General features: G+C 36.7%; 1 protein-coding gene across 1 annotated transcript in view; it reads left to right on the top strand.

Annotated features, from left to right (window-relative positions):
- vipr1b (vasoactive intestinal peptide receptor 1b) overlaps positions 1 to 24,754 on the top strand; it is a 73,827-nt gene extending 49,073 nt beyond the window's left edge. The window contains exons 6-13 of the mRNA XM_053487860.1: positions 5,678 to 5,813; positions 14,081 to 14,246; positions 16,642 to 16,702; positions 16,993 to 17,065; positions 21,152 to 21,243; positions 21,775 to 21,904; positions 22,336 to 22,377; positions 24,364 to 24,754. Of these exons, the coding sequence (XP_053343835.1) occupies positions 5,678 to 5,813; positions 14,081 to 14,246; positions 16,642 to 16,702; positions 16,993 to 17,065; positions 21,152 to 21,243; positions 21,775 to 21,904; positions 22,336 to 22,377; positions 24,364 to 24,558 (895 nt within the window). The 3' untranslated portion in view covers positions 24,559 to 24,754. The remainder of the gene's footprint in view (positions 1 to 5,677; positions 5,814 to 14,080; positions 14,247 to 16,641; positions 16,703 to 16,992; positions 17,066 to 21,151; positions 21,244 to 21,774; positions 21,905 to 22,335; positions 22,378 to 24,363) is intronic.
- Positions 24,755 to 27,987: the final 3,233 nt, after the last annotated feature.

The raw sequence follows: 27,987 nt of genomic DNA, 5'->3' as shown, positions 1-27,987 counted from the left end.
GATAAGGGGGGTTTTATTTAACTAATTTCTGCAATACATTTAGGTCAAATCCAAATAGGATTTTTTTAGGGAACAACTGAACAACAGGTCTTCACTTCACCAAAAATAGGAATGAAAAATTTCCCATCAGTCACTGCGACTCGCTGAAGTTATCGAGAACGACATAATATTAATAAACCAGAATAGTTATATAATAAATTGTAGAATAAATGTTAATTTAATCAAGAATTAAGAATATCATAATAAATAAATTAAAGAATAAAATAAATAAATAAATCTCTGTACATCTCGTAAATTAATCAAATAATTTAGTTACAAGTAATACAAGTGTTAATAATATGTTTTATAATGGTATAAATTTTAGTTTCAATAAAAAATCAGTTGTGTAAAATTTCCACAGCAGCGGCAACAGGTATCTGAGGTGCTTATGTTACTACGGTAACGCACAAAGGAAGTGACATCAGCACTGCAGAGTGTTTCGAATAGTGGAATTCTGTCGAGGAAAGTTTCACCGACATTCCCTGCACATGGAGTAGGGAGCATCCTGTGAAGTACACTTCGGAATAGTGTACACGGAGTAGGGAGCATCCTGTGAAGTACACTTTGGAATAGTGTACACGGAGTAGGGAGCATCCTGTGAAGTACACTTCGGAATAGTGTACATGGAGTAGGGAGCATCCTGTGAAGTACACTTCGAAGTAGTGTACAGGGAGTAGTGTAATCCTGTGAAGTACACTTCAGAATAGGTCCCCCAAGGTCTGGAATCGGTCCTTCTCCACAATCTTCCTCAGGGTCCGGTCACCTCTTCTCGTTGTGCAGCGTTTTCTGCCACACTTTTTCCTTCCAACAGACTTCCCACTGAGGTGCCTTGATACAGCACTCTGGGAACAGCCTATTCGTTCAGAAATTTCTTTCTGTGTCTTACCCTCTTGCTTGAGGGTGTCAATGAGGGACAGCAGTCAGGTCGGCAGTCTTACCCATGATTGCGGTTTTGAGTAATGAACCAGGCTGGGAGTTTTTAAAAGCCTCAGGAATCTTTTGCAGGTGTTTAGAGTTAATTAGTTGATTCAGATGATTAGGTTAATTAGCTCGTTTAGAAAACCTTTTCATGATATGCTAATTTTTTGAGATAGGAATTTGGGGTTTTCATGAGCTGTATGCCAAAATCATCAATATTAAAATAATTAAAAGGCTTGAACTACTTCAGTTGTGTGTAATGAATCTAAAATATATGAAAGTATATATAAATATAATATATAAACCAAATACGCACTACTACAATACAGTACAGAGAGTAAATTATTATACAAATAGGATAATTATCGATCATCTACTGACACAATTTTCTATGGTCAGTCAACAGGCAGAACCTGTCAAAAGTTTGGACACACCTTCCAATTCAATGGTCTTTCCATTCTACACTGTAAAACAATGCTGAAGGGCGTCTAAGATATGCAATTATTTCTTTTAAACAGTTGATATTGAGATGAATCGATTTACGATCTGTAAATCCTTAATAATGGCTTTAATCTGAGATGCTGTTTGTTTAATTGGTGATTTCTGAGGTTGAACTTCTCCTTTGGTAAGTTTGGGTCATGCTTTCCTGAAAAGGTCTTCATTAGAGCTGGGATGGTCTTCATGGAAACTCATTGTTGTTGTTGTTGTTGGTGGTGGTGTTGTTACTTAATTTCCCAATGCCATATGTGTTATTTTACTGTTTTGAAACCTCCAGTATTGCTCTAGATTGTAGGGGAAATCCAAACTTTGACTGGTACTGTTAAATTTTATTTAAAAATGCAAACTCTTTAAACTCCAAAGCTTTGCTTAATATAGATGGATACTTTAGTGATCACTACATGGAAGTAACCAGCCTTTCTTTAATTAATCAATTCCATTACAAACGAATAAAAATCAACAGAGACGTAATTACGCTGTTAACACACGGCGATACAAACCCGATATAGCACACAGTACCAGACTTGTTTCATACCTTTCTGCACACAGTTCAGTCTGGAGAATGTGTTTGCAGGATGATTCATACCTGCCCTTTTTTCATTTGGAGCTGGAAGGTCACAGAAAGTTCTGTAATGAAGAACCCCACTGATATTTCAGAGCTATAAATATAAGCCTTGCTCATTGTACACTATACACAGACTCTGAACAGCCTAGCGCTCCAGACCAGTAATTGGTTTTCAGTCGGTCAGTCGGTCGGTCGGTCGGTCAGGTGCACTCTAGTGATCAGAGTGAACGGGTCTGGAGTTCAAAAGGAGTTTGTGTAAGTCTCATAAGGCTTATTTGGACAGCATTTGTTTCAAATGGGAAAGGGGCGGCGTAATTTGTGCTTTTTTATTCCCTGCAGGATTGGATGTTGTTGTTTTTTCCTCTATCTTTCTCTGAACAAATGCTCGCCACAAAATACCTCAGACAAACTCAAAGGTGGGCTGATAATTAAAGAGTTCAGATAGATATGGCACGGGTTATACAAGCAGATGTTGTTTTTTTGCTTTGGAAAGTGGCTTTATCGCACATGTAGAAAAATGATTTAGGAATACTTGAGAATACACTTGAGATTTCTGCAGGAGAACAAACATATCAGTCTGTGGTTTTAAAACCTTTGGAAGGTGAAAACCATACTCTTGGCATGGTAAAGACCAAATAGGAAACGAAGAAGAAGGAAGATGATGATCCAGCTGTAATATGCTGCTTCATCTGAGCCAAGCTAATCTTTTTATACTGCACATTATAAAATCTAATCAAGATGCCAGTGCTTAATTTGCACTCTAGGGTTGCTGATCACTGTAAGTTTGTTATATTAGGAGAATGTTTCATCACTCTGTTTTGGCTTTTATAGAGTAAGAAGCTGGCTTTCATTTTTGATCTGTTCAGAAATAAAAACAGTGACAAATGTGTAGGTCAAGTTAATCTGTCTAAATTACTTTACTTTTTTTTTGTTGAATCTGTTTTATGTCTTTTGGTTTTATGTAACATTTTATAATGACCCTCAATTTCATAATGATTCGATTTGTTAGTGTAGAGTTGTGCAGTGCTTCGGCTTGCTTTGGCAGAACGTCAGGTCTTAAGTGAACAACCATGTCGTGCTGTGTCCATAAAAACAGTATTCTCAGTATCATTCAGGCAGAGAAAAAAAAAACCTGTGTAAGCAAACTGCCAGATGTTTTTCAGATAAATAAAGAGATTTTCTGTATTTTGTACACTCAAGTCAGCCAGCTTAGAATATCAACACTTTTAGTATAAACATCATGCAGTCGGACATTTGGCTCACCTTTTTTGCTTTATCATAAGCTGTCATGTTATTAAAACCCACCGTAATCTCTATTATCCAACCTCCATTATTCTTTTCGGCATGACCACGAATTTGGCTCGAGCTGGGATTGTTTGAAATGTCAGCATGTACTCTAACTCGTGAGTGTAAACACTGCTGACTGTCATAAAGATTAAATCATGGCTGTCACAACATAACGTTCATATTTATTGGCATGTGATCAATCAAACAGCTATTTGTTTCCCTTCAAGTTAAATCTTTCAGCTCAGATAGATCAAACATTATCACTGCAAACCTAAAGACACGACTGAAGTCTGAGCGCACGGTGACAGGCGAGAACGTGGCGTATGATTTATTAGGATTTTTATCCTCACTGTGAATTTTATATCATGAAATACTCAGGAGAGAACTCATGATACTGTAGCGCTGAAGTATTTCTGTATGATTTTAAAGTCGATTATATCGATTGAGAACCTGTTTGTATTTTGGGCTGTTTTTGTTTGTTTTTTTCGGAGCAAGCTGGGGAATAAAAAACACACGTTTGAACCGATAATAATAATCATTTCAAAAATAGCCTGTTTAATTAAATTTCATGATGTGGTTTGGTAAAGTTTTATGACTGTGATGGATTGTATTTGCTGTAATATACAGTCCTGCTTAATATTATTGGCACCCCTGGTTAAGATGTGTTCTTAGGCTTCTAATTAAAAAAAAATTATTGCAGAAGCATAATCTCACTCTGAACATTGTAGAAAAATATTACCTTTAACTAAAGTAAATTAAAAAAATCAATTATTATTATTTTTATTTTTAAATAACCTGATCCACAATTATTGGCACCCCTAACAATTCCAATGAAATAATTGTAAATGGAGCATTTAAGCCATTTTTTTAAAAGTTGATCTGAGCATCTAGAAACTTATGATTAATAATTTTGTTTTTCTGTGGGATAACTATGACGTGACACAGAGGCCTACTTCTCCTATCCACTCTTTAACATAGGGAAGACAAGAGAACACCCCATTCAAGTAAGGCAGATGTGTGTCGACCTTCAACTTTCATAAGTCAGGCAAAAGCTACAAGAGAACAGCCACTTGCCCATATATACAGTCAGAGGAATCATTAAGAAGTTTATAACAACTGGAACAGCGACAACAAAGCTGGACGAGGACCCGATTTAATCTTACCACCATTTCCAGTGAGGACGAAGGTAAGAGTGAAAGTAAAAAGATCACTAAACCTCACTGTTAGAGAACTGCATCTAGGAGTGGGGTCAGAAAGTCTCTATAACAGCCACTACATGCCAACAAGATGTTCGGGAGACATGCAAAGAAAAAGCCTTTTTTCACCCACAATCACAAACATGAATGTCTGGACTTTGTTGGGACCTCGACTGGGACTTCGACTGGGACTTCGACTGGGACTGTGTGCTTTGGTCAGATGAGACTGGGAGCTTTTTGGCAACTAACACTGTCTGGGTCTGGCGTAAAAAACAAAAGATAAGTATGCGGAAAAGTATGCCATAACCACTGTGAAGTATGGTGGAGGATCTGTGTTACTGTGGGCCTGTTTCTCTTCCAAAGGCCCTGGGGAATTTGTTAGGGTGCATGGCATCATGAAGTCTCTGAAAAACCAGGACATTTTAAATCAAAACCTGATGTCAGAAAGCTGAAAATGGGTCGTCACTAAGTCTTTCAGCAAGATAATGACCCAAAACATGGCAAAATCACCACAAAAATGGTTCAACAGACACAGACACAAAATCAAGCTCCTCTCATGGCCACCACAGACCGCCGGACCTCACCCCAATTGAAAACCTCTGGAGAAGAGAGTGCAAAAGAGAGGACCCAGGACCCTGAATCATCCAGAAAAATTGTGCAAAAAGGAACACTCAAAGATGCCTCTATCTGTATTCTCCAATGTTATAGGAGGAGATTAACTGCTGTCATGGGGTTGTATGAAGTATTTACATCAGGGGTGTCAATAATTATGGCACACATGATTTCATGTAAAAAATATAAATATATTTCTTACTGTCTGATTTTTTCCATTGAATAGTTGTACTTCAATTAAAGGTTGAAGTTTCTTTTTTTTTGCATTATGGATTTATATTGTTTAAATACAAAAATGAATTTATGAGAAGGCTAAGAACACATCTTAACCAGGGGTGCCAATAATTGTAAGCAGGACTGTATAATTAATTATTATAATTATTTTAGAAATACAATTTAAGATAAATGGAACTGGTTTGTTTTTAGATCTTGTTCTTTTTTTCTCAGCAAGCATGTTTTAATTTTTTTTCTTTTAATATTTTTTCATCTGTAATAAATGCACCATGAAATTCGACAGCAGTGAAATTAATGTGATTAAAGCAAATAAGATTTATTTCCCCAGGAAACTCCACTGCACGAGGAATTACATTCACATCCACCTCTTTGTGGCCTTCATCCTCAAAGCCATCGCGGTGTTGATTAAAGACGTCGTCCTCTACGATGTCCATCAGGAGTCAGAAAACTGCTCCATTGGCTCGGTAAGTCCGTCCCTCCTCATCAAACGTTCATTCTGTCACCTGCCGTCAGCAATCACTAATCACGCAGGATCTCCTGCTTTCGTATCCTAATGTGTATTAGTTTGTTTTTGGTTAAAGCTTTACACCCTTAGTATTTTAAACTGATCTTTAAGCTTACAGAGAGATAATTTCAGCCTCTCTGTGGTTATTTTGTTTCCACACAGAACAATTTCACAATTACACAAGAGCGTGTGTGCGTATTTTTAAAGCATTGTTTATTTGAATAATTCTATATTCTGCATTTACAATTGCTCCTTTTTTTAAATCGTTGCTTCTGGCCCTCAATCATTTCCCATGGCTCGAGTGGCCTATTAAATTCCACTTGACATCGAGCATGAGTTTTGGGAAACGGACACCGCGAGGATTTGTTTGAGTCACACAAACAAAGCTGTGTTTAGACGTGTGTCACAATATTTATTGTCCAACCTTCATTTGTAAACAGCCTCGTAGAGACGAGCTGTCAGCGCAGGGGACGTGACACGGCACATACAGTGCATTCGGAAAGTATTCACAGCGCATCACTTTTTCCACATTTTATGTCATGTCACAGCCTTATTCTAAAATAAATTAAATTCATTTTTTCTACACACAACACCCCATAATGACAACATGAAAAAAAGTTTACTTGAGATTAAAAAGATAAAAATAGAGAAAGCACATGTACATAAGTATTCACAGCCTTTGCCATGAAGCACAACATTGAGTTCAGGCGCATCCTGTTTCCATTGATCATCCTTGAGATGTTTCTGCAGCTTAAATGGAGTCCACCTGTGGTAAATTCAGTTGATTAGGCATGATTTGGAAAGGCACACACCTGTCTATATAAGGTCCCACAGTTGACGGTTCATGTCAGAGCACAAACAAAGCATTAAGTCAAATGAATTGTCTGTAGACTTCCTAAACAAGATTGTCTTGAGGCACAAATCTGGGGAAGGTTACAGGAAATTTTCTGCTGCTTTGAAGGTCCAATGAGCACAGTGGCCTCCATCATCCATAAGTGAAAGAAGTTCGAAACCACCAGGACTCTTCCTAGAGCTGGCCGGGCTTCTAAGCTAAGCGATCGGGGGGAAAGGGCCTTGGTCAGGGAGGTGACCAAGAACCTGAGGTCCTCTGTGGAGAGAGGAAAACCTTCCAAAGGACAACCATCTCTGCAGCAATACACCAATTAGGCCTATATGGTAGAGTGGCCAGAGAGTCTTATCAGACCAGAGAATTTTGTTTCTTATGGTCTGAGAGTCCTTCACGTGCCTTTTGGCAAACTCCAGACGGGCTGCCATATGTCTTTTACTAAGGAGTGGCTTCCGTCTGGACGTCTCTACCATATAGGCCTGATTGGTGGATTGATGCAGAGATGGTTGTCCTTCTGGAAGGTTCTCCTCTCTCCACAGAGGACCTCTGGAGCTCTGACTAATATCTACTACACTGGTGCTGGTGCCAAGTGCCAGTTCTGGTGAGTGATCATCAGGTTCTTGGTCACCTTCCTGACTGGTCAGGCCCTTCTCCTCCGATCGCTCAGTTTAGATATTTTACTTTAGATACAGATTTGTGCAATTTTATAAGAAAATAGTTGTTAGGTTTTACTGAGCTTGCTGGAGAATATGAGTTTTTCTGGTAATTTTGTCACACTCGCGTCTTTCTATTTTTATACAAATCCCAGGAGCGTACATTAGGTTTTTTGTTTACATAAAAAAAAAACTGGTCTGTCTTGTACTATATATTTCTTTAGTAATACAACGAAATTTCTTTATTTACAGCCATGCATATATTCTCCTGTTATGTTATTTATTTATTAATTTTTAGGTTATATATGGTAATGTTGTACTAGATCTTTTTATCAACTTGAGTTCTTGTAAACCTTACAAGTTTTGAACTTATATTTGCTCTGTATGTCCTGCAGGCCTCATGAACCTGAGCTCATACCACTTATTGTTTTATGGAAAATAACATTATATAGATATTATTTTGATTATAACAAACCTATTGTAACATTTAATACACAGTATTTCAATAAATATTTACCAACGACCCTTTTTTGAAACAAGGTAAATTTTTTAAACTGTGGCACAAAATAACAAATTTTGTGTTCCTGGTCAAAACTGACTGGTAGGACTTATTTATGTAAGGGTCCTCCACTAGAGGTCACTGTTTTTATTTTGTAGTTTTTGTTGGCTGACTCAGTTTCCCAGCAGGCACCTCGGTCAGGTGATGCAGTGCACACCTGAACCGAGGTAGCCATCAACCAATCTATAAATAGCTGTTTAGACTGGGAAACTGGGTCGAGCATTTTTGGTAACACCGCTGTCATTTGTGTGGGCTTTTTGTTTTGTTATGTTATATGTTTAGTTTGTACTTTGATTTTAGTTGTGTTGACTTGGGCTCTCTTATTGGCAATGTCTCTGTGTATGTTTTGTGTGTCTGTGTTTGTGGAGCTGATTCAGTCCTGTCCTCCTGTGTTCTTGTGGTTAGCTAGAGCAGGTAAGTAGTTAGGTGTGTGTGTGGCTAGGAGCATGATTAGCTAAATTTTATGTTGAGTTATAGTACAGTTACAGTACTAGCATGCTTTTAGCCATAGCCCCTCTGTGTCTCTAGCTATCCTGTGTTTCCTCTCCCCCTAGTGTCCCAGTGTGCCTAGTTTTAGAGTGCTGTCCCTCCTGGCTTTGGAGTAACGACTAGCTTGTGAGTGCCGCCTCGCTTAGTCATGGAGGGCTGCCTCGCCTAGCCACTGGGTATCCTTTGTCTGTGTTTCTGTGCCCCTATTCCCTAGTGTGTTTAAGCTATTAGGTAAGTATAGCTTAGTGCATGTTGGGGCTAAAGACATGCTTAGCTAGGTGTATGTGTAGCTAACTGCCATGGTTAAGCTTAGCTTAACCATGTTTAGCTAAAAGCCATGCCTAGCTGATTGCCATGTCTTTAGCCCTCGTCCCGTCCCTCTCTTGGTCTCTAGTTTATGTGTCTCCCGTTCTCTCTAGTGTCTCCCGTTCTCTCTAGTGTCTCCCGTTCTCTCTAGTGTCTCCCGTTCTCTCTAGTGTCTCCCGTTCTCTCTAGTGTCTCCCGTTCTCTCTAGTGTCTCCCGTTCTCTCTAGTGTCTCCCGTTCTCTCTAGTGTCTCCCGTTCTCTCTAGTGTCTCCCGTTCTCTCTAGTGTCTCCCGTTCTCTCTAGTGTCTCCCGTTCTCTCTAGTGTCTCCCGTTCTCTCTAGTGTCTCCCGTTCTCTCTAGTGTCTCCCGTTCTCTCTAGTGTCCAGTTTCAGCTCCACGCCTCGTTTGTGTCCTGTTATGTGTTTGTCCCCCTGCCTCTCTAGTGTCCAGTTTCAGCTCCACGCCTCGTTTGTGTCCTGTTATGTGTTTGTCCCCCTGCCTGTGTCTCGCCACAGGACGTGTTTTGTGTCTCCTCCTGCCTGTGTCTTGCCAGAGAGCCCCTGTTGGCACCAAGTTAAGTATTGTTTGAGTTTGTTTGTTCCTTTGTTTGTATCTTTATTTATACTTTGTGTTTACTCCTTATTAAAAGACTTTTTGGTTACACCACCCTTCTGCCTCTATGCCTGCTCCTTCCGCCCATGGCGTTCAACACCTGCCACAACACCCCGTTCATGACAATTTATTGAAAACAAAAGCTTAAATATACAAAGGGAAAACTTAACTATATTACAAAAGTAGTACCTGAAATAAACACTGTATGAACACATTTATAATTTTCTCATGTACCTCTGAAAAGACTAGTGTCACCCCAATATTCCACATTTTGTCCTCTCATAAGCATTTTCGTTGTATTACTGTATTCCAGGGGTCGGAAACCTTAAACACTCAAAGTTTCCCACAGAAAAGAAAACACCGGGAGCACAAAACGTTTTTTTTACCTTTATGCTACATGTTTATTTAAAAAAAAAAAAGTGTGTTGCATTTATGAAATTTAATGAATTGCTACAGAGAAAACTAAATTTTATTTCCGCATGCAACAAAAATATTTTGAACTCTTAATTGAAGGGTCTTTCAAGTAAAATACTCTATTTAAGGCCTCCTTCTATTTATGAAATAAAAAGCCAAACTAAGTTCTCCATAGCAAACTAAAAACACTGTCTCCTTCTCTACGACATCATGCTTTTATCGCGTGTACTGAAGCGCGCAGTCAGCGGTTATTCTAACGTTACAAGATTCCCATAATCTCCAAATTTAGAATTACATAAAAAAACCTTTCTTTTTATTTACTTTATTTTCCGAAACAACAGGAAGCCGCAGCAGAGGGATGAAGGAGCCACATGCAGCTCCGGAGCCACAGGTTGCCTTGGCTTGAAAATACGGATTTTAAGTACCATTTTCAGTTTGTGATTTGGCTTGTTTTTGGGTATTCCACGTGAACAAAGTTGCGAGCACAGTTAGTTTTAATATAAACCGTTAAAGAGAATTAATCATCTTCTGACCAATCAGATTTCAGCATTCAGCAGCACCGCAGTATAATTTCAATTATCGCACAGAAACATTATTAAGAGTATCGAATATCAGAGAAGCCATGTTACGGGTTACGCTGTGAACTGTCAAGTTAAAGAGGCCGAGACAGATAATTATCAAAACAGTATTATGAAATAATCCATTATGCATGATGTTCTGCTTTGGAGGTCGTATTAAGCACATAATAAAAAGCTTAGACGAGGCTGATTTACCGCGTTCTCTCCCCGTCCCTGGCCTCGCCTCCAGCCAGAGGATTTTATCATTTTTTTTTATCCATTTCAGGACGAGGACCTGAAGCAGGAGGCCATGTTTCAGCAACGCTTTGGGAGCAATTTTAGATGATGTGGATGCATTAGAACTACAGACGAAGCCCATTTGTATTACGTTCGCTATGCAGAAAGCATCAATCACACACACTCTACACTCCAAAAACCCTAGAGTGTTCTGTTTCCCCTGTAAAAAAAAGTTTTTACGCCGCCATGTGACAGATTCATTATCGAAACAGGACCAATGCTTAGAGCTGCGGGGGTGTTTAAGTGCTCGTCTGATTCGACTTGATTCCGCAGCACCTCGGAGGGAAAGAGGATTAGAGACATTTGTTTGAGTAAAAAAAAATTATAATAATAATTCAGAAGCAGAAATCACTGCACACGTGTCCGGTGATGTTACGGAGTCTTCTGTTGTGGAGATGTGCTCTCGCTTATTTCTGATTTTTTTCGAAAGATGTATGAATTTAGGAATTCCTTCCATTGTGTGTTTGGTATATTTGTTTCTACTTTCTGATGTATGTTTCAATTCCACTGTTTTTATCTTACAGTTTTTTGATACCAAACGTTTTTGGAATTAGTTGAAAAGTTCTAGGGTGGCACGGTGGTGTAGTGGTTAGGACTGTCGCCTTGCACCTCCAGGGTCTGGGTTCAATTCCCTTCTCTGTGTGCGTTTCTGTTACATGTTCTCCTTGTGCTTGGTTAAGCTAATTGGCAGGTTAAGCTAATTGCCGTTTCCAAATTGCCCGTAGTGTGTGTATGTTTGTGCCCTATTGACAGATTGGCACCCTGTCCAGTGGGTGTACCCTACCTCATGCCCTAAGCCTCCTGAGATAGGCTCCAGGTCCCCTCGACTCTGAATACAGGATAAAGCGGTATAGATGATGAGTGAATGAGTAAAACGTTCTACTAAAAGTTTTCTCTGTTAAATTCTCTAATCCTGATTGATCAGAAGATTTGTTTAAGTTTTTATAACAGCAGCTTTGACTGCTTTAAATTAATTTAACTACACATCCTGGCCAAAAAAAAAAGTTACCTTTTCTGCATTCTTTTATTGCATGCTTTTTTTTTATTGGGCTATTGTTCATCCAGCAAAAAAAAACAACTAAAGGAGATGAGTTAAAATGACTGGAATTGGGTTCAGAACTGTCCAACACAATACAGGTGTACTGTGAAGCCCTTAGTGGTTTGTTAGAGAACATCAGTGAAGCATGAACCCTAAGGAACACACCACCCAGGTCAGGGGTAAAGTTGTGGGGAAGTTAAAAGCCAGGGTTAGGTTATAAAAAACATTTCAAGCTCAAGAGTAACCATGGACCCTCTGGCTGCTTCTCTGATTAATGCTCTCCTGTCAGTTTTGGTGGACAGCCATGTCTTGGTAGGTTTGCAGTTGTGATTATCATCTTTCCATTTTTAGGTGGTGGATTAAACGTTGCGTTGTAAGATGTTCAAAGCTTGGGATGTTTTTTTTTATTACCCAATCCTTGTTAAAACTCCCAAACAACTTTATCCCTGACCTCTCTAGTGTGTTCTTGGTGCTGTTTGTTCACTAATGTTTTCTAACAAACCTCTGAGGGCTTCAAGGAACAGCTGTGTTTATACTGAGACTAAATTACACACAGGTGGACTCTATTTACTGATTAGGTGACATCTGAAGGCAGTTGGTTCCACTGGATTTTAGTTAGGGGTCTCAAGGTAAAGGGGACTGAATACAAATGCATGCCACATTTTCTGATTTTTATTTGTACAAAAAATTTTTTAAACTGTTTATCATTCTCCTTTCACTTAACAATTACTGTATGTTTGTCACATACAGTAAAATCTCAATAAAAAAGATTTACATTTGTGGTTGTCAAAAGTTCAAGGTGTATGAATACTTTTGCAAGGCACTGTACTTTATTATAGGGTGTATCATATTATATCACGTATCAACGCTACAGTGTCAGTCATCTTTGCAAGAGAGAAAAAAAGGATTAGAGAATAAAAAGCATGACAGCTTGTTTGTTTGAAATAGATTTTAATTTAATCAGGGTTCACACTCAGGGAACCTGACACTCATCTGCAGATCTTTGGCTCTACAGGTTGCAGACAACCTCGCTGTTTGGTTTGGGTTTGTTTTTGTCATTGTTGTTGTTGACAAAATATACATATACTCAGCTTCTACAAAACCAAGCAACCATTAATACAAAGGACAAGATTTAAAAGGAGAGAGAAAGACAAAAAAAAAAAAACAGGCAGAATATTCTTGACTGATGAAGGATGTTTAACACAACCACAAAAACAAGGAAAAATCCAGCCTAAAATAATAATAATAATAGTAATAATAATAATAATAATAAGCCAGTTTTAGCAGCCTGGGAGTAAAAAACTTTATTTGACATAAATAAATAAATATATTTTAACCAAGGGAACGGACTTAAAGCCGAAACAGTCCCGAACGCATTAAAATCCACTTCTTATCAGCTTCATGCTAAAGCAAATGAAACCCATGACACCTTTAATTAGGATAAAGTCTTCCATGCTGACGTTAATTACTGTTTTTGTTTAGTCTGTGTAGTGATTAGGATTCAGTCGGAAGTTTGATTGGTTTGTAAATGACTTATTCAAAATGACCTGAAAATGACACCGGAACTTCATTAATTTCTATACCCTTAATTGATTTTGTGTGGCATGTTTATTAGAAATGAATAAACAAACAAACAAATAAATAAGTGGATCTGTGTCTTGAATCTTTTTGTGTCAGCTTTCCAGTTTCACCACCTAATGCTGAAAATAATTTTTAAAACAATAAAACATTTTAGAATAAATATTTTACAGCACACATACTGCAAGAAAAATTTGACTGAATACCTTTTTTTTTTTTAAATAAACATTTATTTGTCTACACAGAATTTACGAGTCCCATTTAAACCACACGTGGTTGTAGTCAGGACCAAATAAAAAATGAAAAACCTTTCTTCATATTTTTTTGTTAAATTAGGAGTTTTTTTATATTATTATTATTATTTTTAATAAATATATTTTATTGACTAGTTAACATGGTAGTAAGATATTATATTAGGGTAAAATAAGATTTCTTTAAGAATTGATTTTTGTGACTTTATTGTATTTTGTGTGTTTACGTTCAACCAGGACAGTCAGGCACAAAAAAGTTTTTTTTCGCAGACAATTTACTTCATGAACAGCTAAACGTTCTTCTCACTGTGCAATAAATATATTAATTTTCAATTCAATTCAACTTTATTTATATAGCACTTTTAACAATGGTCATTGTCTCCAAGCAGCTTCACAAAAATGAAAGAAATTTATTTAAAAAAAAATAATAATAAAATAATAATAATAATAATAAATTGTGTATGTGTGAGAAAAATGTGTCTAGATAATAACGAGATGAATAAATTTAAAAAAAATTAAGTTTTGTCTGGTCATTTGTTTTGTTTTGGAAGCTTTGTCACTAAAACAAATTCCTTGTATGTGCACGTGTACTTGGCAATAAAACTCTTTCTGATTCTGGTTCAGGTTCAGGTTCAGGTCGGCTGCAAAGCCGTCATCGTCTTCTTCCAATACTGCATCATGGCGAGTTTCTTCTGGCTTCTGGTCGAGGGCCTGTACCTCCATGCCCTGTTGGCTGTCTCGTTTTTCTCAGAGAGAAAATACTTCTGGTGGTACATCTTAATTGGATGGGGTAGGTAGCCAAGGTTTGTTAATCTGTTTGTCACAAAAAGTGTCCGATGTATTTGGGTAGCAACTTTGGTAATGGCAGATCTTCTAAAGTGCTGCATTTTAAACAGGTTCGAATAAGCATTAGATAGATAAATCTAATGATAAATATAGATAAATATAGTTTAGCACAGTAATATATATCAAAGCTGTGTGTGAATAACTGTTGAATAACTAATTTTATTTGTTACACACACACACAGTCATACACAGTATGATATGCAGTAAAATGCTTCTACCGCCCATGACGTAAAAATAAAAAAGAAATAAAATATAAAAAAGAACAATTTCGAATAAAAAATATAAAATATGAGATGTAGAATAATATTTCACACCATATACTTTCTCTGTTGAAGAATGTCTGTAGGAATTAGCTTTGCTGATTCTAAAGTGAGCTCTGTTTAAATGATAGACACGGGGTGTGTTAACTATTAACTTACATTTCATGTCAGTACTTTCTGCACACTACACACTCATGAGTTTCATACAAATGGATTGTTTTGACAAGAGCTTATGGCTGCACAAATTAATTATTAATAGGTCACATGATTAAAATATTTACATACTGTAGACTGCACTTGTGCCGGGATTTAACTTGAATAGAATTTATTCTAAACAGCGTCTGTATTTGCTGCTTTAAAAAAATAAACTCTTAAGGTTTTGTTTTGATCTCAGCAGGAGATAAAAAAAAGGGCATGTGCTCCTAGAGGGCTTTATACTGAATAAAAAGGCAAAACCCTCTTTCCCCACATGATTTAATAGAATCTTTACCAGCACTTTAATTCAGACAGGATTAACCCAAGCTAAATGTCACCAAAAGCAACTGGGTGCTGAAGCTGAATGCTTCTTGTTCATAACCGATGCATTGTCTCGTCCCTGCAGCCTGATTTAACCTTGGAGTAGCATTAGCATCATGTAACATGACAATAAATATATAACATAAACATCATGCCTGTTCATTTTAGCTGTATTCTGCATAAACTCTCGCTTTAAGTGAAAAATTTAAATAACTCTTTACAAGTTAATGCTGTAATTATCAATTAAATTAGTAAATAGGAAATCATCACAGTCTCTTAGCCTGTTTTAGGTGAATACACACTTTTACGGTAAGAGTGGCGTCAGGGTGTTGGTGTTCATTCTTTCTTTTCATTTGTGTGTTAGTTACGTGAGTTACAGAGTTAAGGTTTAGAGTGTTTTGTCCATAGGTATGTGTATACAGCAGCTCTGGAAAAAAATAAGAGACCTCTACAGTTTACTCCAGAAAACTTCTGAAATGTCACAAGGAAGATGGATGATTATCTGTCCCTTTTTGCCGGACAGATAAAGTAATTTGTCTTAACTACTGTAATAGTCTTAGCTTGTGTTATTTAAGTTTTTTTTTGTTGTTGAACATTATTTTGTTCTTTTACGTTAATGTTTTGTACTTAGTGTTGTTTGTAAGGGGAGCGTAGTGTTGTTTTGCTAGCGTTTAATACTTTACAAAGTAAAGTCTTGAAATGCGCTTTCTATTTTTCTCCATCCTAGCATGTCTAGTTTAAGAAACAGGAACAGAACATAGCAAACATACAGCAGCTTAATGATGCCCTTCAGTACTAACAATTTCAGATTAATACATGTAAAAAGAATAATTTATTTTCATTCAAAGAAGTGGCTATGCAGCAGTCAGTATTAAGTTTAATTGGATCTGATCTATCGCTTCCTAAAGATCATGTAACAGAAATTTGCCACAGTTCACAATTGATTTAAGAATTCCCTGAACCATTTTTCACAGACACCCCAGCTTCAGAAAGTAAAAGTCTTAAGTCGTATTTGTTCTACACTTTTACTTACAGTTTCTAAATCTAGATTGAAGAGTCTGTTCGATCGTGTCTTTTTAGTAGCAGCCACTGAACTCTAGACTGAGCTGTCTCTGTACATTAGACCGGCTCATACAGTCCATATTTTAAAAATTTTACCTCAAGACCTTTTTATGCTCTTTGGCATTTAATACATTGTGAGTATTAGATGACGTACTCTTTTCCCCTTTATTTATTTATTTATTTACTTGTTTTATGCAATGATGGTGATCTTCTTATTGTTATTTATTGTTTGTTTGTTTGTTTAGGATTTTACACCCATGTTGTCACACTGTAAACACTGTTGTGTTTAAACGTGCTTTATAAATAAATTTGACTTGATTAAACCAGCTGATTATATTCAGCACAACTCTTCAGCCAAATACTGTAGGCTTAAACTAATTAATGACATCACCATTTTTGTTTGTTTGTTAGTTTAGATTGACAGCTTTGACTTACACCTGTTAAAAATTAAGTCACTAAAACCTTCCGTGCATTTTTCCTGCATATTTTTTTTTTCTTCAGGAGGACCGATGATTTTCATTACAGCCTGGAGCTTTGCCAAAGCATATTTCGACGACGTTGGGTATGTCATATTTATAAAACACCACACACACACACACACACACACACACACACACACACACACACACACACACACACACACACACAAGGTTAAATCCTTCTACAGGTAAACCTGAAGCTAATTCAATTCGACAGAGTTTCTGAGAGTCATTCAAAACTGGTAATTGAACCCAGCGCCCCCAGAAATGTATGTTATTAAAGATCATAGCTGATAGTGGAAAAGCTCTGAGGTTATTTTAAATCATCCATAAAAAACCCTGTTTGGATTTTATTTTTCCCCCTCCCCATCAGGTGCTGGGATATTATCGAGAACTCAGACCCATTCTGGTACATCATCAAAACGCCGATATTAGCTTCTATACTGGTAAGTTGACTCACCTTTCAAGGTTGAACGAAAAATCAATTTACAGCTCAATTAAAGGTTCTACATTGACCTTGATGATGATGATAATAATAATAATAATAATCGAATAACCTGAAGGTGTTTTTTCTATTGAGTTATGTGTCACTGATCATCTCACCTTATTTATGTGTAAATAGATATCAATACGAAATGTTTAATTACGTTTTTATATTTCCCTAAAGACACAAAACTGTTTATTGATTTCATTGTAGCAGTAATGATAGTCAAGACCCACAAAGTAGTGGACCTTTAATATTTCAGTCCAATATCCTCTATACTATCGCTCAAAAGTTGCAAATTTCTGTGATTTTTTTTTTTCTACATTCTACAACAATACTGGTTCAAAACTATGAAATAACGCATATGGAATTAAGTAATTATGTAACAACAACAGTTGATATTTTAAGACGTGAAGGTCAGCTGTTCTGGAATATTTTTTTACCAGGAACGGTATTGTGTCAAGTGCATTCGCAAAACCAATTAAGCACCGTGATGAAACTATCTCTCATAAAGACCTTCCCAGGAAAGCAAGACCAAAACTTAAACTTAAAAAGTTTCCAGCCTCAGAAATCACTAATTAACAAACAGGACCACCGATTAGAGCAATTATGAGGCTTTACAGAGCAGAAGTAGCAGATAGATCTCAATATCAAACGTTCAAAGGAGATTATTGTTTATTTTTGGACGCCTTCAGTATTGTTTTATATAAAAATCAGGAAAGACCATGGAGTAAGAAAGTGTGTCCAAACTTTTAAGCGGTGTTGTGTGTACCTACGTCATTCTATTTAAGTCAATTCTGTTAAATATATATACTGTTATACACCCAGTTCCAGATTTATTTTAACACTCCCCAGTCTTGTGGGAAGACTTTACACCACCGTACTGTACAAGACGTCTTGTACAAGTCTGTGCTTCCAAACTGGTGGTAACAGTTTGAGCCCTTTTCAAAGACTAATAAACTGAACCTCCAACCATGACACAGCCAACCCTTTTTAATTGTCATAGAGGAACATCACAGCCTCCCAAAAGCCCCCAAAATCCATGTGATAATCACAGACTGTGATTAGAAGGAAAGCCTTTTGGCCCTCCAGTGTCCAGCTAAAACAAATATCATCATTACTGTATCTGCTCTCCTGCTTGTGCTACAGTAGGAGATGAGTTTTGGGAAGAGAGTAAGGTCAGGCCGAGTCAAAGCATGACACAGCAGGGAGGAATTGATTTTTAAGTAGAGAGCATGAATCATGTCAGCATTATCCAAGTTCTCGATAAATTTCAAATAAAGCAGCAAATCCTTTTACGAGACGATATTTATAAATAAATACAGTTATATTAAAACATTTGTTGGTCAGATGCGAATGTGTTACACCAACTCCTTTGTAACTGCCATGCGAACAAAAATGGACGCTTATCTTATGATTTGCACGAAAGAAAAACAGCACGCAGCGATTAATTTTTTGGTTTTGTTTTTTGGTCTGAGGGTGTACCTGATGGAGAACTCACTGAAGAGCATAAACAGAAGTGTTTGGATATCTAAGAATTAAATTTGTACCGATACTCTAAGGAAGGTGAAAGTTTCTTAAAGAGAATCATTACTGGTGACGAGACACGGATTCATCACTACGAGCCTGAAAGGAAATGTAACAGAAACATCATCAATCACCAACTGAGAAAAAGTTCAAAAGTCGACCATCAACAGGAAAATTCATCTTACAGTTTTCTAGGATTCTCAAGGGCCAGAAGTATTGACACATGATTAGAAAAAAGGTTCAACAATCAACAGTGCTCGTTGCAGCGAGACACTTGAATTGAAGAGCTGAAGACTAAACATTAGACTAATTGCAAAGTACTGTTATCCAAGTGTGTCGTGATCTTGTATGACGGCGCACAACCTCACTGTTGACCCCAAAAAAAATCTTTTAAGGTGTTAAAGCGTCCTCCCTATGGTCCTGATCGCACTGCATTAGACTTTTACCTGTTTGGTCCCCTAAAGCAGCCCTATGAGGATAAAGCTCCGTTATCCTCTGGGTTCTGAGGTTGAATCCGAAATAGCGCTAAATAAAAGATATAGACACTTTATTGTCACTGTAGTAATACAATGAAATTTGTTTGGTAGCTCTCAGAGACCAGCAGCAATAATAAACAAAGGAATAAACTAAAGAATAAACAAAAGATAACAAATTAAAAATAAACACTAAATTGCAGGTAATTGCACTAAAATGTATAAATATAACAATATATACAATGGAAGGAATGTATGTGAATTGGGACCTGGATCTTAATGTAAACAGTGGAGTGCAAAAAAAAGTGCAAACATGATTGTCCGAGGTAAGAAAATATTGCACAAGTTATACTAATACAGTAGCTGGAGTACCAGTCCTGATCTAAAGTGTTTGGTGCAGAAAAGTGTTGGATAGCAAGAGAGAAAAAGTTTTTTTGTTTGTTTGGTTGGTTTTAGGATGCCATAGCGTTATCAGATGTGTTTTGTTGCTAAAGGTGCTTCTGTGGTTTTGGATGTGGGTTTTGGCAGGCAGTTGCTCTCTCCTCAGTACAGATCTACTTTCACCCATGCAATGATCGACAGTTAGTGTAATTAACGATTATTAACAAAATTCTACTTTATGATGCAAAGTGTTAGCTACATATACAGTAGTTTAACATCCCGTGCTCCTATCGTCTATTACAGTATCATCACTGAATGGGTGGAATGCCTCTCATCCAATAAGATTTGCAGGATGTTTGGTAGCAACTAACTGTTGTATAAGTATTACTCTTTCAAGGTATGCAGGATATGTCACTGTTGATGTTTGAATGTTCGAAATGTTTTAAAAGAGAGTTGTCACTTCCACTCTGGAAGAAGTAAACAAGATGAAAATTGCTAGACTAGACATGAATCATCTAGAAGAAAGAGAGAGAGACATTTTTATACAGTGTACTTTACTGAATTATTCTTTATGTGTTGCTATAGATTTTTGTTTCACAGAAGAGTAATATGATTTACTAAACATTTTTCCCTCTTTTTTCCCCCGCCATCTTTTTCTAAATTCACAAATAATCTCTCTGGACTATTCAATGATTTTGGACTTTCCAGGATTTTGTAAACACCACAAACTTCTTGCGCTGTTACTTATTGTCGTAAATTCAATTTCAGTCAAACATGTATCATTTATTCCGCTCGGCAGTACAATCAATCTCCAAAACAACACGTCGATTGACATCCCAAGCTGACAAAATCAGTAAATATTGACTGAAAATATTGACCGTTTGCTTAGTTTCCGTGGCCGTGTGACCCACAGACTGGACTGAATAAGAAAACAGGACATGTCCTTAAATAAACAGGGACTGGAACTTCCTGACAGCAGGAGAAATATGATACCATTAGGACTCACTTTGCAAGAAGATTCATCATATAACCCGTGAATTTAGAACTCATTTAAGGGGGAAATACGGTGTAGATTTATAGTCTTATATATTTATTGTAAAAGGTGAGAAACAGGATATTTTTTACTATAATTTCTTTTGGCACTCATAACATACTCGTACACAATAAAAGCCTTTAACTACATTCATTATTTCCTTCAGCGAGAGAGAGGGAGAGAGAAGGGGAACGTGGGTAGATGTGCACGGCCACCACTGGAAAATCTGTTTCCCTAGTTAAATGTTTATGCAAATTTTATGATGTCTGGGATTTGCCCGTGATTTGTGACCGTAGCATAGAAGGATAGAGTAGACACTTCTCGGTTTCCACCCACTCACACACTCACGGCCTTCGTTAAAGTGCAGCAGAGAAGCAGCTGTTCCATGCACATCGCACATTTGAGGTTTTCAAGAACATTATTGAACAAGAGTCAGTCCATTAGTCCTGTTCTCTCTCTGTACAGCCTGCTGTTTCGAGCTTCCTGTATCTCTGCTAATAGACTGCAGCTTTGGTTTTTTTGTAACAAACCAACACTGCGTTGGGAAACAGATTAGTTTTATAGTGGGCCATCAATTATGGATCATGGCGGCGAGTAAACACAAATCACGCTGTTGTTTTTCCTCCGATAACAGATGAACTTCATCCTGTTCATTTGCATCATACGCATCCTGCGGCAGAAGATCAACTGCCCTGACATCGGGAGAAATGAATCAAATCAGTATTCGTGAGTGTCCTGTTTCCCATTAGTACTTTTTTCTCTTAATATGTTTTTGTGTCTTTTTCTTTTTCTTTAGGTTCAGTGAACACCTGTATTTATTTTAGGCATTTTTACTCCCTAAAGCGTCACAGTGATATATATGTGAGATAGTGAAGGAGTACATAGAAATCATTTTTCCCTCATGTAATTTTAATGCAAGGCACAAGAGAAAGACGTCCGAGTCGTTGCCCAGCGGCGAAGCAAAGATCCCTGCATTACCGTCTCATCTCTCCGTAAATGTCAGTGGATCATGGCCGACTCCATCCACGTGACTTAATGTCCTTTATCCTGAAGTAGCTTTTTACCAAGCAGAAAGAGTCTGTCTTAGAGCCCTTACGGTTCCATCCAGCCATTGCTGTAGTCGATGTTACGTTTCATAACACAGCACTCTGGTTTCAAAAAGTGTACCCCAGACTCGGTAAAAATGCTTTCAAATTACAGATTAAAGGGGAAAAAAATCACCAAAAGCTGTTTGTTTGTTTTGATCTCACTCTGCAGGAGGCTGGCTAAATCGACGCTGTTGTTGATTCCTCTCTTCGGGATAAACTTCATCATATTTGCCTTCATCCCAGAACACATCAAAACAGAGCTGAGGCTGGTGTTCGACCTCATCCTGGGTTCCTTCCAGGTATGGTCTCTTTTTTTTTTCAACATCTTAATGGGATTTAACATCTTAATGGCGCACATTTTGGCTGACTTTCAGCCGAGCTTGTTTCCTAATTTTCTCCTCTGTTTCTGTTTTAACTAAGCTACTCAGCAGTAGGAATAATTGTGTGATTTAGGCAGTGCCTTCAGGGTCTTGAATGACCATGATGTGTCAACTTCCCTTATTGTCTGCTGCATGACTCAGACCCGAATGGCCTCCCACATACTAATTATGCTATCACAGTCACGTTCTTTAAATAAATGAACTGACAGGCATCCCTAGTCTTACAGTCCAGTATAATTAATCTGTTTAGTTCCCAGGAGGCTGTGTTGAGTGAATGAGTATGTAAAAAATTTTACTGATGTGTATGTGTGTGTGTATATATATATAAGATATCTTTATTTTACTTACAGGGCTTTGTGGTGGCTGTACTGTACTGCTTCTTGAATGGAGAGGTAGGTAGAGTTTAAAGAATTTTGTGTATTTATATGTAAATAAAATGACCGGTAGGGTTTTATCCTTATGGATTTAACCCTGTAATGTTCTGCTAAAGTTTTTGTTAGAGCACATTTTGAGTCATTATAACATTTTGGAAAAATATGTTGACGTTATCCTGATTAAGTCTTCTCTACCACTCAGTTAAGGCAATTGCTCTAATTTTACCTTCAATTGCTTTGTAGCATACCATGAGAAATAACATGGATCTAGTACAGCATATTTCTATTTTTGCACATCATATTTCTATTTTTATTTTTAGTTCTATTTTTCCTAGCACATTTCTATTTTTATTTTTAGTTCTATTTTTCCTAGTTTAATTAATTTTTTTTATTTAATTTCTATCGTATTTCTTTTATTCATATTTATTTCTTATTTGTAAACTTTAATTCTCTTCTAGGGTCAATGGAAGTCGTATAATGCATTTCACTACATTTCGTACTGTGTATGTTTGTGTATGTGACAAATAAAATTTGAATTTGAATTTGAATTTGAAAAACATGACTGCTGCACCACCACATTTTTACCATAAGGCAACATTCCAACCATTTGGATGAGACCTCTTCTGGGGTCTTAAAAAAAGAGAAAAAACATTGATTGTTATTATTGACACAAATTAAAAATTAACAGGTTTTACCTGGTAGGGTTTTATTCTTATGGCTTTACCCTGTAATGTTCTGCTAAGCTAATGGGCTGAGCGCCTTTTGAGTAATTATAACTTTTTGAAAAATGTGTTAATGAAGTTATCCTGATTGGGTCTTCTCCACCACTCGGTTAAGTCATCCACCACCTCACACGTCTCCAACTTTAATTGCTTTGTAGCATATCATGAGAAATAACATGGATCTTTATACTCAAAAACATGACTGCTACACAACCACACTTTAACCATGAAACAACATTTCAACCATTTGGACGAGACCTGTACTGGGGTCTTTAAAAAAATAATTGACCCCCAAAACTAAAATTCAGTTGCTTGTTTACTCATGAGGATATTAAAGAGGTAACTTTTAATAACTTTTAAACTTGGGTTCATTTGATTCATGCAAGATATCAGTTTTGTTTGTACTGGCTAAATTAATTTGCTTATACTGACATACACTGTATTGCCAAAAGTATTCTCTTGCCCGCCTTCACATGCATATGAACTTGATTAACATCCATTCTTAATCCATAGGGTTTAATATGACATTGGCCCCGCCCCCTTTGGAGCTATAACAGCTTCAACTCTTCTGGAAAGTGTTTCCACAAGGTTTAGGACTGTGTGTAATGGGAATTTTTCGCCATTCTTCCAGAAGCACGTTTGTGAGGTCAGGACAAGAAGGCCGATCTCGCAGTCTCTATTCTAATTCATCCCAAAGGTGTTCAAGGGTCAGGTTGAGGTCAGGACTCAAGTCAAGTTCATCCACACCAAACTTGCTCATCAATGCCTTTATCTGAACTTTGCTTTGTGCACTGGTATGCAGTCATGTTGGAACTGGAAGGGGCCGTTCCCAAAATGTTCCCACAAAGTTGGGAGCATGAAATTGCCCAAAGGGTCTTGGTTTGTGATGAAGCATTAAGCGTTTCTTTCACTGGCGGTAAGATGCTAAGCTCAATTCCTAAAAAACAACCCCACACCAGTTCACCATCATAGGCCAACATATTAAACCCTATGGACTGGAAATTGGATGTTATTTAAGTTCATATGCATGTGAAGGCGAATACTTTTGGCAATATAGTGTACTTAGCTGCCTTGGAAAACCAAACAAATGTGTTCTGTAGTTGAAAAAAACTTTGCTTGTATGAAATGCTTATGTTTAAAACATTTCATTAGACACATTAATGGGGCATGCTTAAGTAAATGAGAAAAAAAAAAACTGTGATTTGCAGGAACTTTTTGTCAAAATCTACACACTTAAAATTATTAATCCCATCCGGACTGTTTTCTCTTTGCTGTTTCTCAGGTTCAGGGTGAGATCAAGAGGAAGTGGAGAAGGTGGCACCTGGAGAGGTTCCTGGGCTCCGGCGCCCAGTACCAGCACCCGTCTACGGGCAGCAATGGCAACAACTTTTCCACTCAGATCTCCATGCTGACCCGGTGCAGCCCCAAAACTCAGCGCGCCTCCACCTGCAACGAGGACTCCTCCGTCACCCTCTAGCTCAGCAGAATCAGTTATCGTCTGTAGATCCGCTCGTGCGGCGTCTTGTACGCGTCAGGTGCAAGATTCTGTGAACTTCCTCTTGATTCAGACAGCCTGAGGGTACCACAAGCACTTCGCCTCACATTCTTTTAAGATATGAGCTACGGATGGAGTGTTAAAAAGGTTTTTTTCATAAAATAACTTTCATAAAGATTTTTTAAGATTGAATGATCGCGTCAACGACCCGTGATTAAACTGATGTGCTGTAACCGTACGTTCGAAAATGCACTGAGCCTTTTAAATAAATCTGTGAGTAAATGTTTTAAAAAAAGGGAAAGATCCTGACAGTTTTGCAAAAGTTTCATCAAAGCTCATTTTCTTCATACCCGTGTACATACTCATTTGCATATACTGTAGTGACTCCTAATTACAGTAGATCCATAAACGGTAAAGTGGACAGAGAGCCAATAATAATTAATGATTACGTTAAAAGGCTTAAAAACAGAAGTGGAATTCATTTTGGCTCAAAAGGAAAACATTTTGAAGGCAGAAGTGGAAATGACTCATGTTCGCTTCCATGCCAATAAAATTATTTAAAATATCTAATATTAATAATGATACGTGACGGACAAAAATTTTCTGTCAGGAGTTTGTCCATAGTTATGCACAGAATGGGCCTCTGTTTATACAACACCATTCCTTTGGCAGAATACAATAATTTGTCTTATTTATCTTAATTTAACGGTTTTTGTGTTAGCTCATTTCTTTTCTATTTTTATAGTCCTAATTTACTGGCAGTAATATAAAATGTTACAGGGTTCTTTGTCCTGGACCTCGTGAACTAGCACTTTGAATAAGGTGTCTGCTAAATGCTATAAACATAATTTAAAAAAGCCATTTAGACCTGACAGTATAAGTCTATATATAAAAATGCAAATATATGATTTAAAGTCATGGTTTTCTTTAGTTAGTCTTCCTATGCTTAATTTATACACACACTCAGGAGCACGACTAGGATAGATTTTTTTTTTTCTTCTTCTGGCTTTAAGGGATGTTTATGTTTAATTATTCCACAATTTCCTATGTAGGTACTTGATCAAAAAATTATTACAAACAAATCCATTTTTATCCACTATGTATCTAGTTTATTTGTGCTACAGGATAAACTGCTGGAATACAGTATCAAGTGACAACAACAGCGCAGTAAAGACACATAATCTGTCACAAGGACTCTAAAAAACTGTAAATGAGTTGATGTTCTGATTTTATTATCAAAATTTTTTAACATTAATTGAGGCTTTAATCTAACTGCAGGACAACATTAAATCAATCAGATCATAATTGTATTAGGAGTATGCATATAAACACGTATTAAGTTGTTTAGGTTTTAATTAAAGTACATTCTGATCAGTTCTGGCTCTATTTTACCACATACAGTACAAACAACTCAAGTCCTTCAGCTGCCAGACACCATGAAACAAAAGATTACAAATACAGCTGCATAAAGAGAACAATCTGTTATTTTACACAAGGATGCTGAAAGCTATGACTTTGGATGGAAAAAATATTTCATGCAATCATGTTCTCAAAGTGGTAAAAAAAAAAAAAAAACTGCGTAAGTACTGGCTCCGGTTAGATGAATACCGGTTCAGCTGTCTAAAAGTAACTAATGGCAAAAGTTGTTGTGTCAATAGAATTAAAAAATAATTTGATAACGACTACCAAAGACAGCCATTTAAACAAACATTTTAATAGCTCACTTGTTTACTTTAAATGTATTTAGAATGCAAGAGCGGTTGCTTAATTTCTACAATTAATGGGTATGTTAATCATGTATTTTTACAATCCACATTCATGAAACCTTTAATCTCCAGCATAATTAATCCTTTAAGGGACGAGACTGCTTTTTTAGAAAGCCTTTAAAAACTTTAGACTAAGTGAGTATAAATTGATTGCGTGTAGTGATAATAAACTACTTTAAAGGTGTGCAACGAATTATCACAACACAGTTGACGGAAATTGATCCCCGAATTAATTGCCAACTAATTTAATTAAAGGTGATGTTACTTTGTATGTTGTTTTTTTTAGCTATTTAGAATGCTCTGGAATGGCATTAATATTGCTTAATGGAACAAAAATAAAAAATACTAATATTTCTTAATACTAAACTGCCATAATTACCATCTTCCATCTTAAAAAAAAAAAAAGATATATATATATATATATATATATATATATATATATATATATATATATATATATATATAATTGATGCTAGTGTGCTTATCATTGGGTCAGAGCCATTGAGTATTTGTACATTTTATAATCCGAATAGTCAATTATTCTTTTCATTAATTGGCAGATTAGCAACTCTGCGCTACGGTATACCTTGAAGTACAGTACAATATAAACATTAAATAATTATTTTTTATTTATTCTTTTTTTTGTACACCAATTTTATATTCCTACAATTAAAAAAATCCAACTCTGGCAAAATAATTAGAAGATAAACTCTATTATGTCCCATGTATGTTATTTTGTCAGCATTGCTTTTAAATTAGAATATGTTATAATATGTTCACTTTGAAGAACAGACACAGCATCATAACATGTCATAACGTGTGTAGTTACTTCTCTACTTACAGTACTTGTGTAACTTGGGTAACTGAATGTGAACGCGTTGTGCTTGCGGACCCACCATGTTGTACAGCAGTGTTTCCAAAAATCTGCTGCTTAAACAGCACCAGTCTGCAAATTTTAGTGTGTGTATATATATTTTTTTTTTCTCAGAACTGACTAGCTAAGTGTTATAGAGGAGAAAACTAATATTCACTTTTAATTTTATTAGAAATTATATTTAATATCAGAATAGTATGCAAAACATTATCAAAGTGCATTATGGGTATTCTATGTGTATTCTAGCTTAGACAGATTGGTTACTTACCTTTTGCAGAGAATTGTGGGATTTCACAATATGCAGGCATGAAAGAAAAAAATAAAAAACAATACTTGCCCTGATGCATTATGGGAAGCCACTAGGTCTATATAAGGTTAAAAAGCAATCACTATACAATCTGGTCCAAAAGCAATCCGGTCCATTCCGTATTTATGATGCAGATTTTTCCTAAGGTTTTTTTTTTTTCATGGTGAATAAAAATAAGGCTGTGGCAACTAGTCAGCTTAAAATGGCAATTTAGAAATATTATACTTAGTGATATAAAATTACAAGATACCATAAATAAAAACAGCTTAATGTGGTGTTGCGGCGAATAAGCTCGTCAAACCATTTTTAATTTCGATCACTTCCTGGAGTAACTGCCCACAGCTCATCCGTTTGTATTTGCTTGCGTCTCATTAGCTTAAGTGAACAGCGGCTCCTAAATTAAACCCGGTGGCAGAGTCGGGAAAGTTTCCATCGCTAAGTCCATTATTAAATAAATTACAAAA

This window comes from Clarias gariepinus, chromosome 26 (assembly GCF_024256425.1).
Source record: "Clarias gariepinus isolate MV-2021 ecotype Netherlands chromosome 26, CGAR_prim_01v2, whole genome shotgun sequence".
Taxonomy (NCBI): domain Eukaryota; kingdom Metazoa; phylum Chordata; class Actinopteri; order Siluriformes; family Clariidae; genus Clarias; species Clarias gariepinus.
Note: the sequence above shows the minus strand (reverse complement) of the source record. Positions and strands in the feature narration are given on the sequence as shown.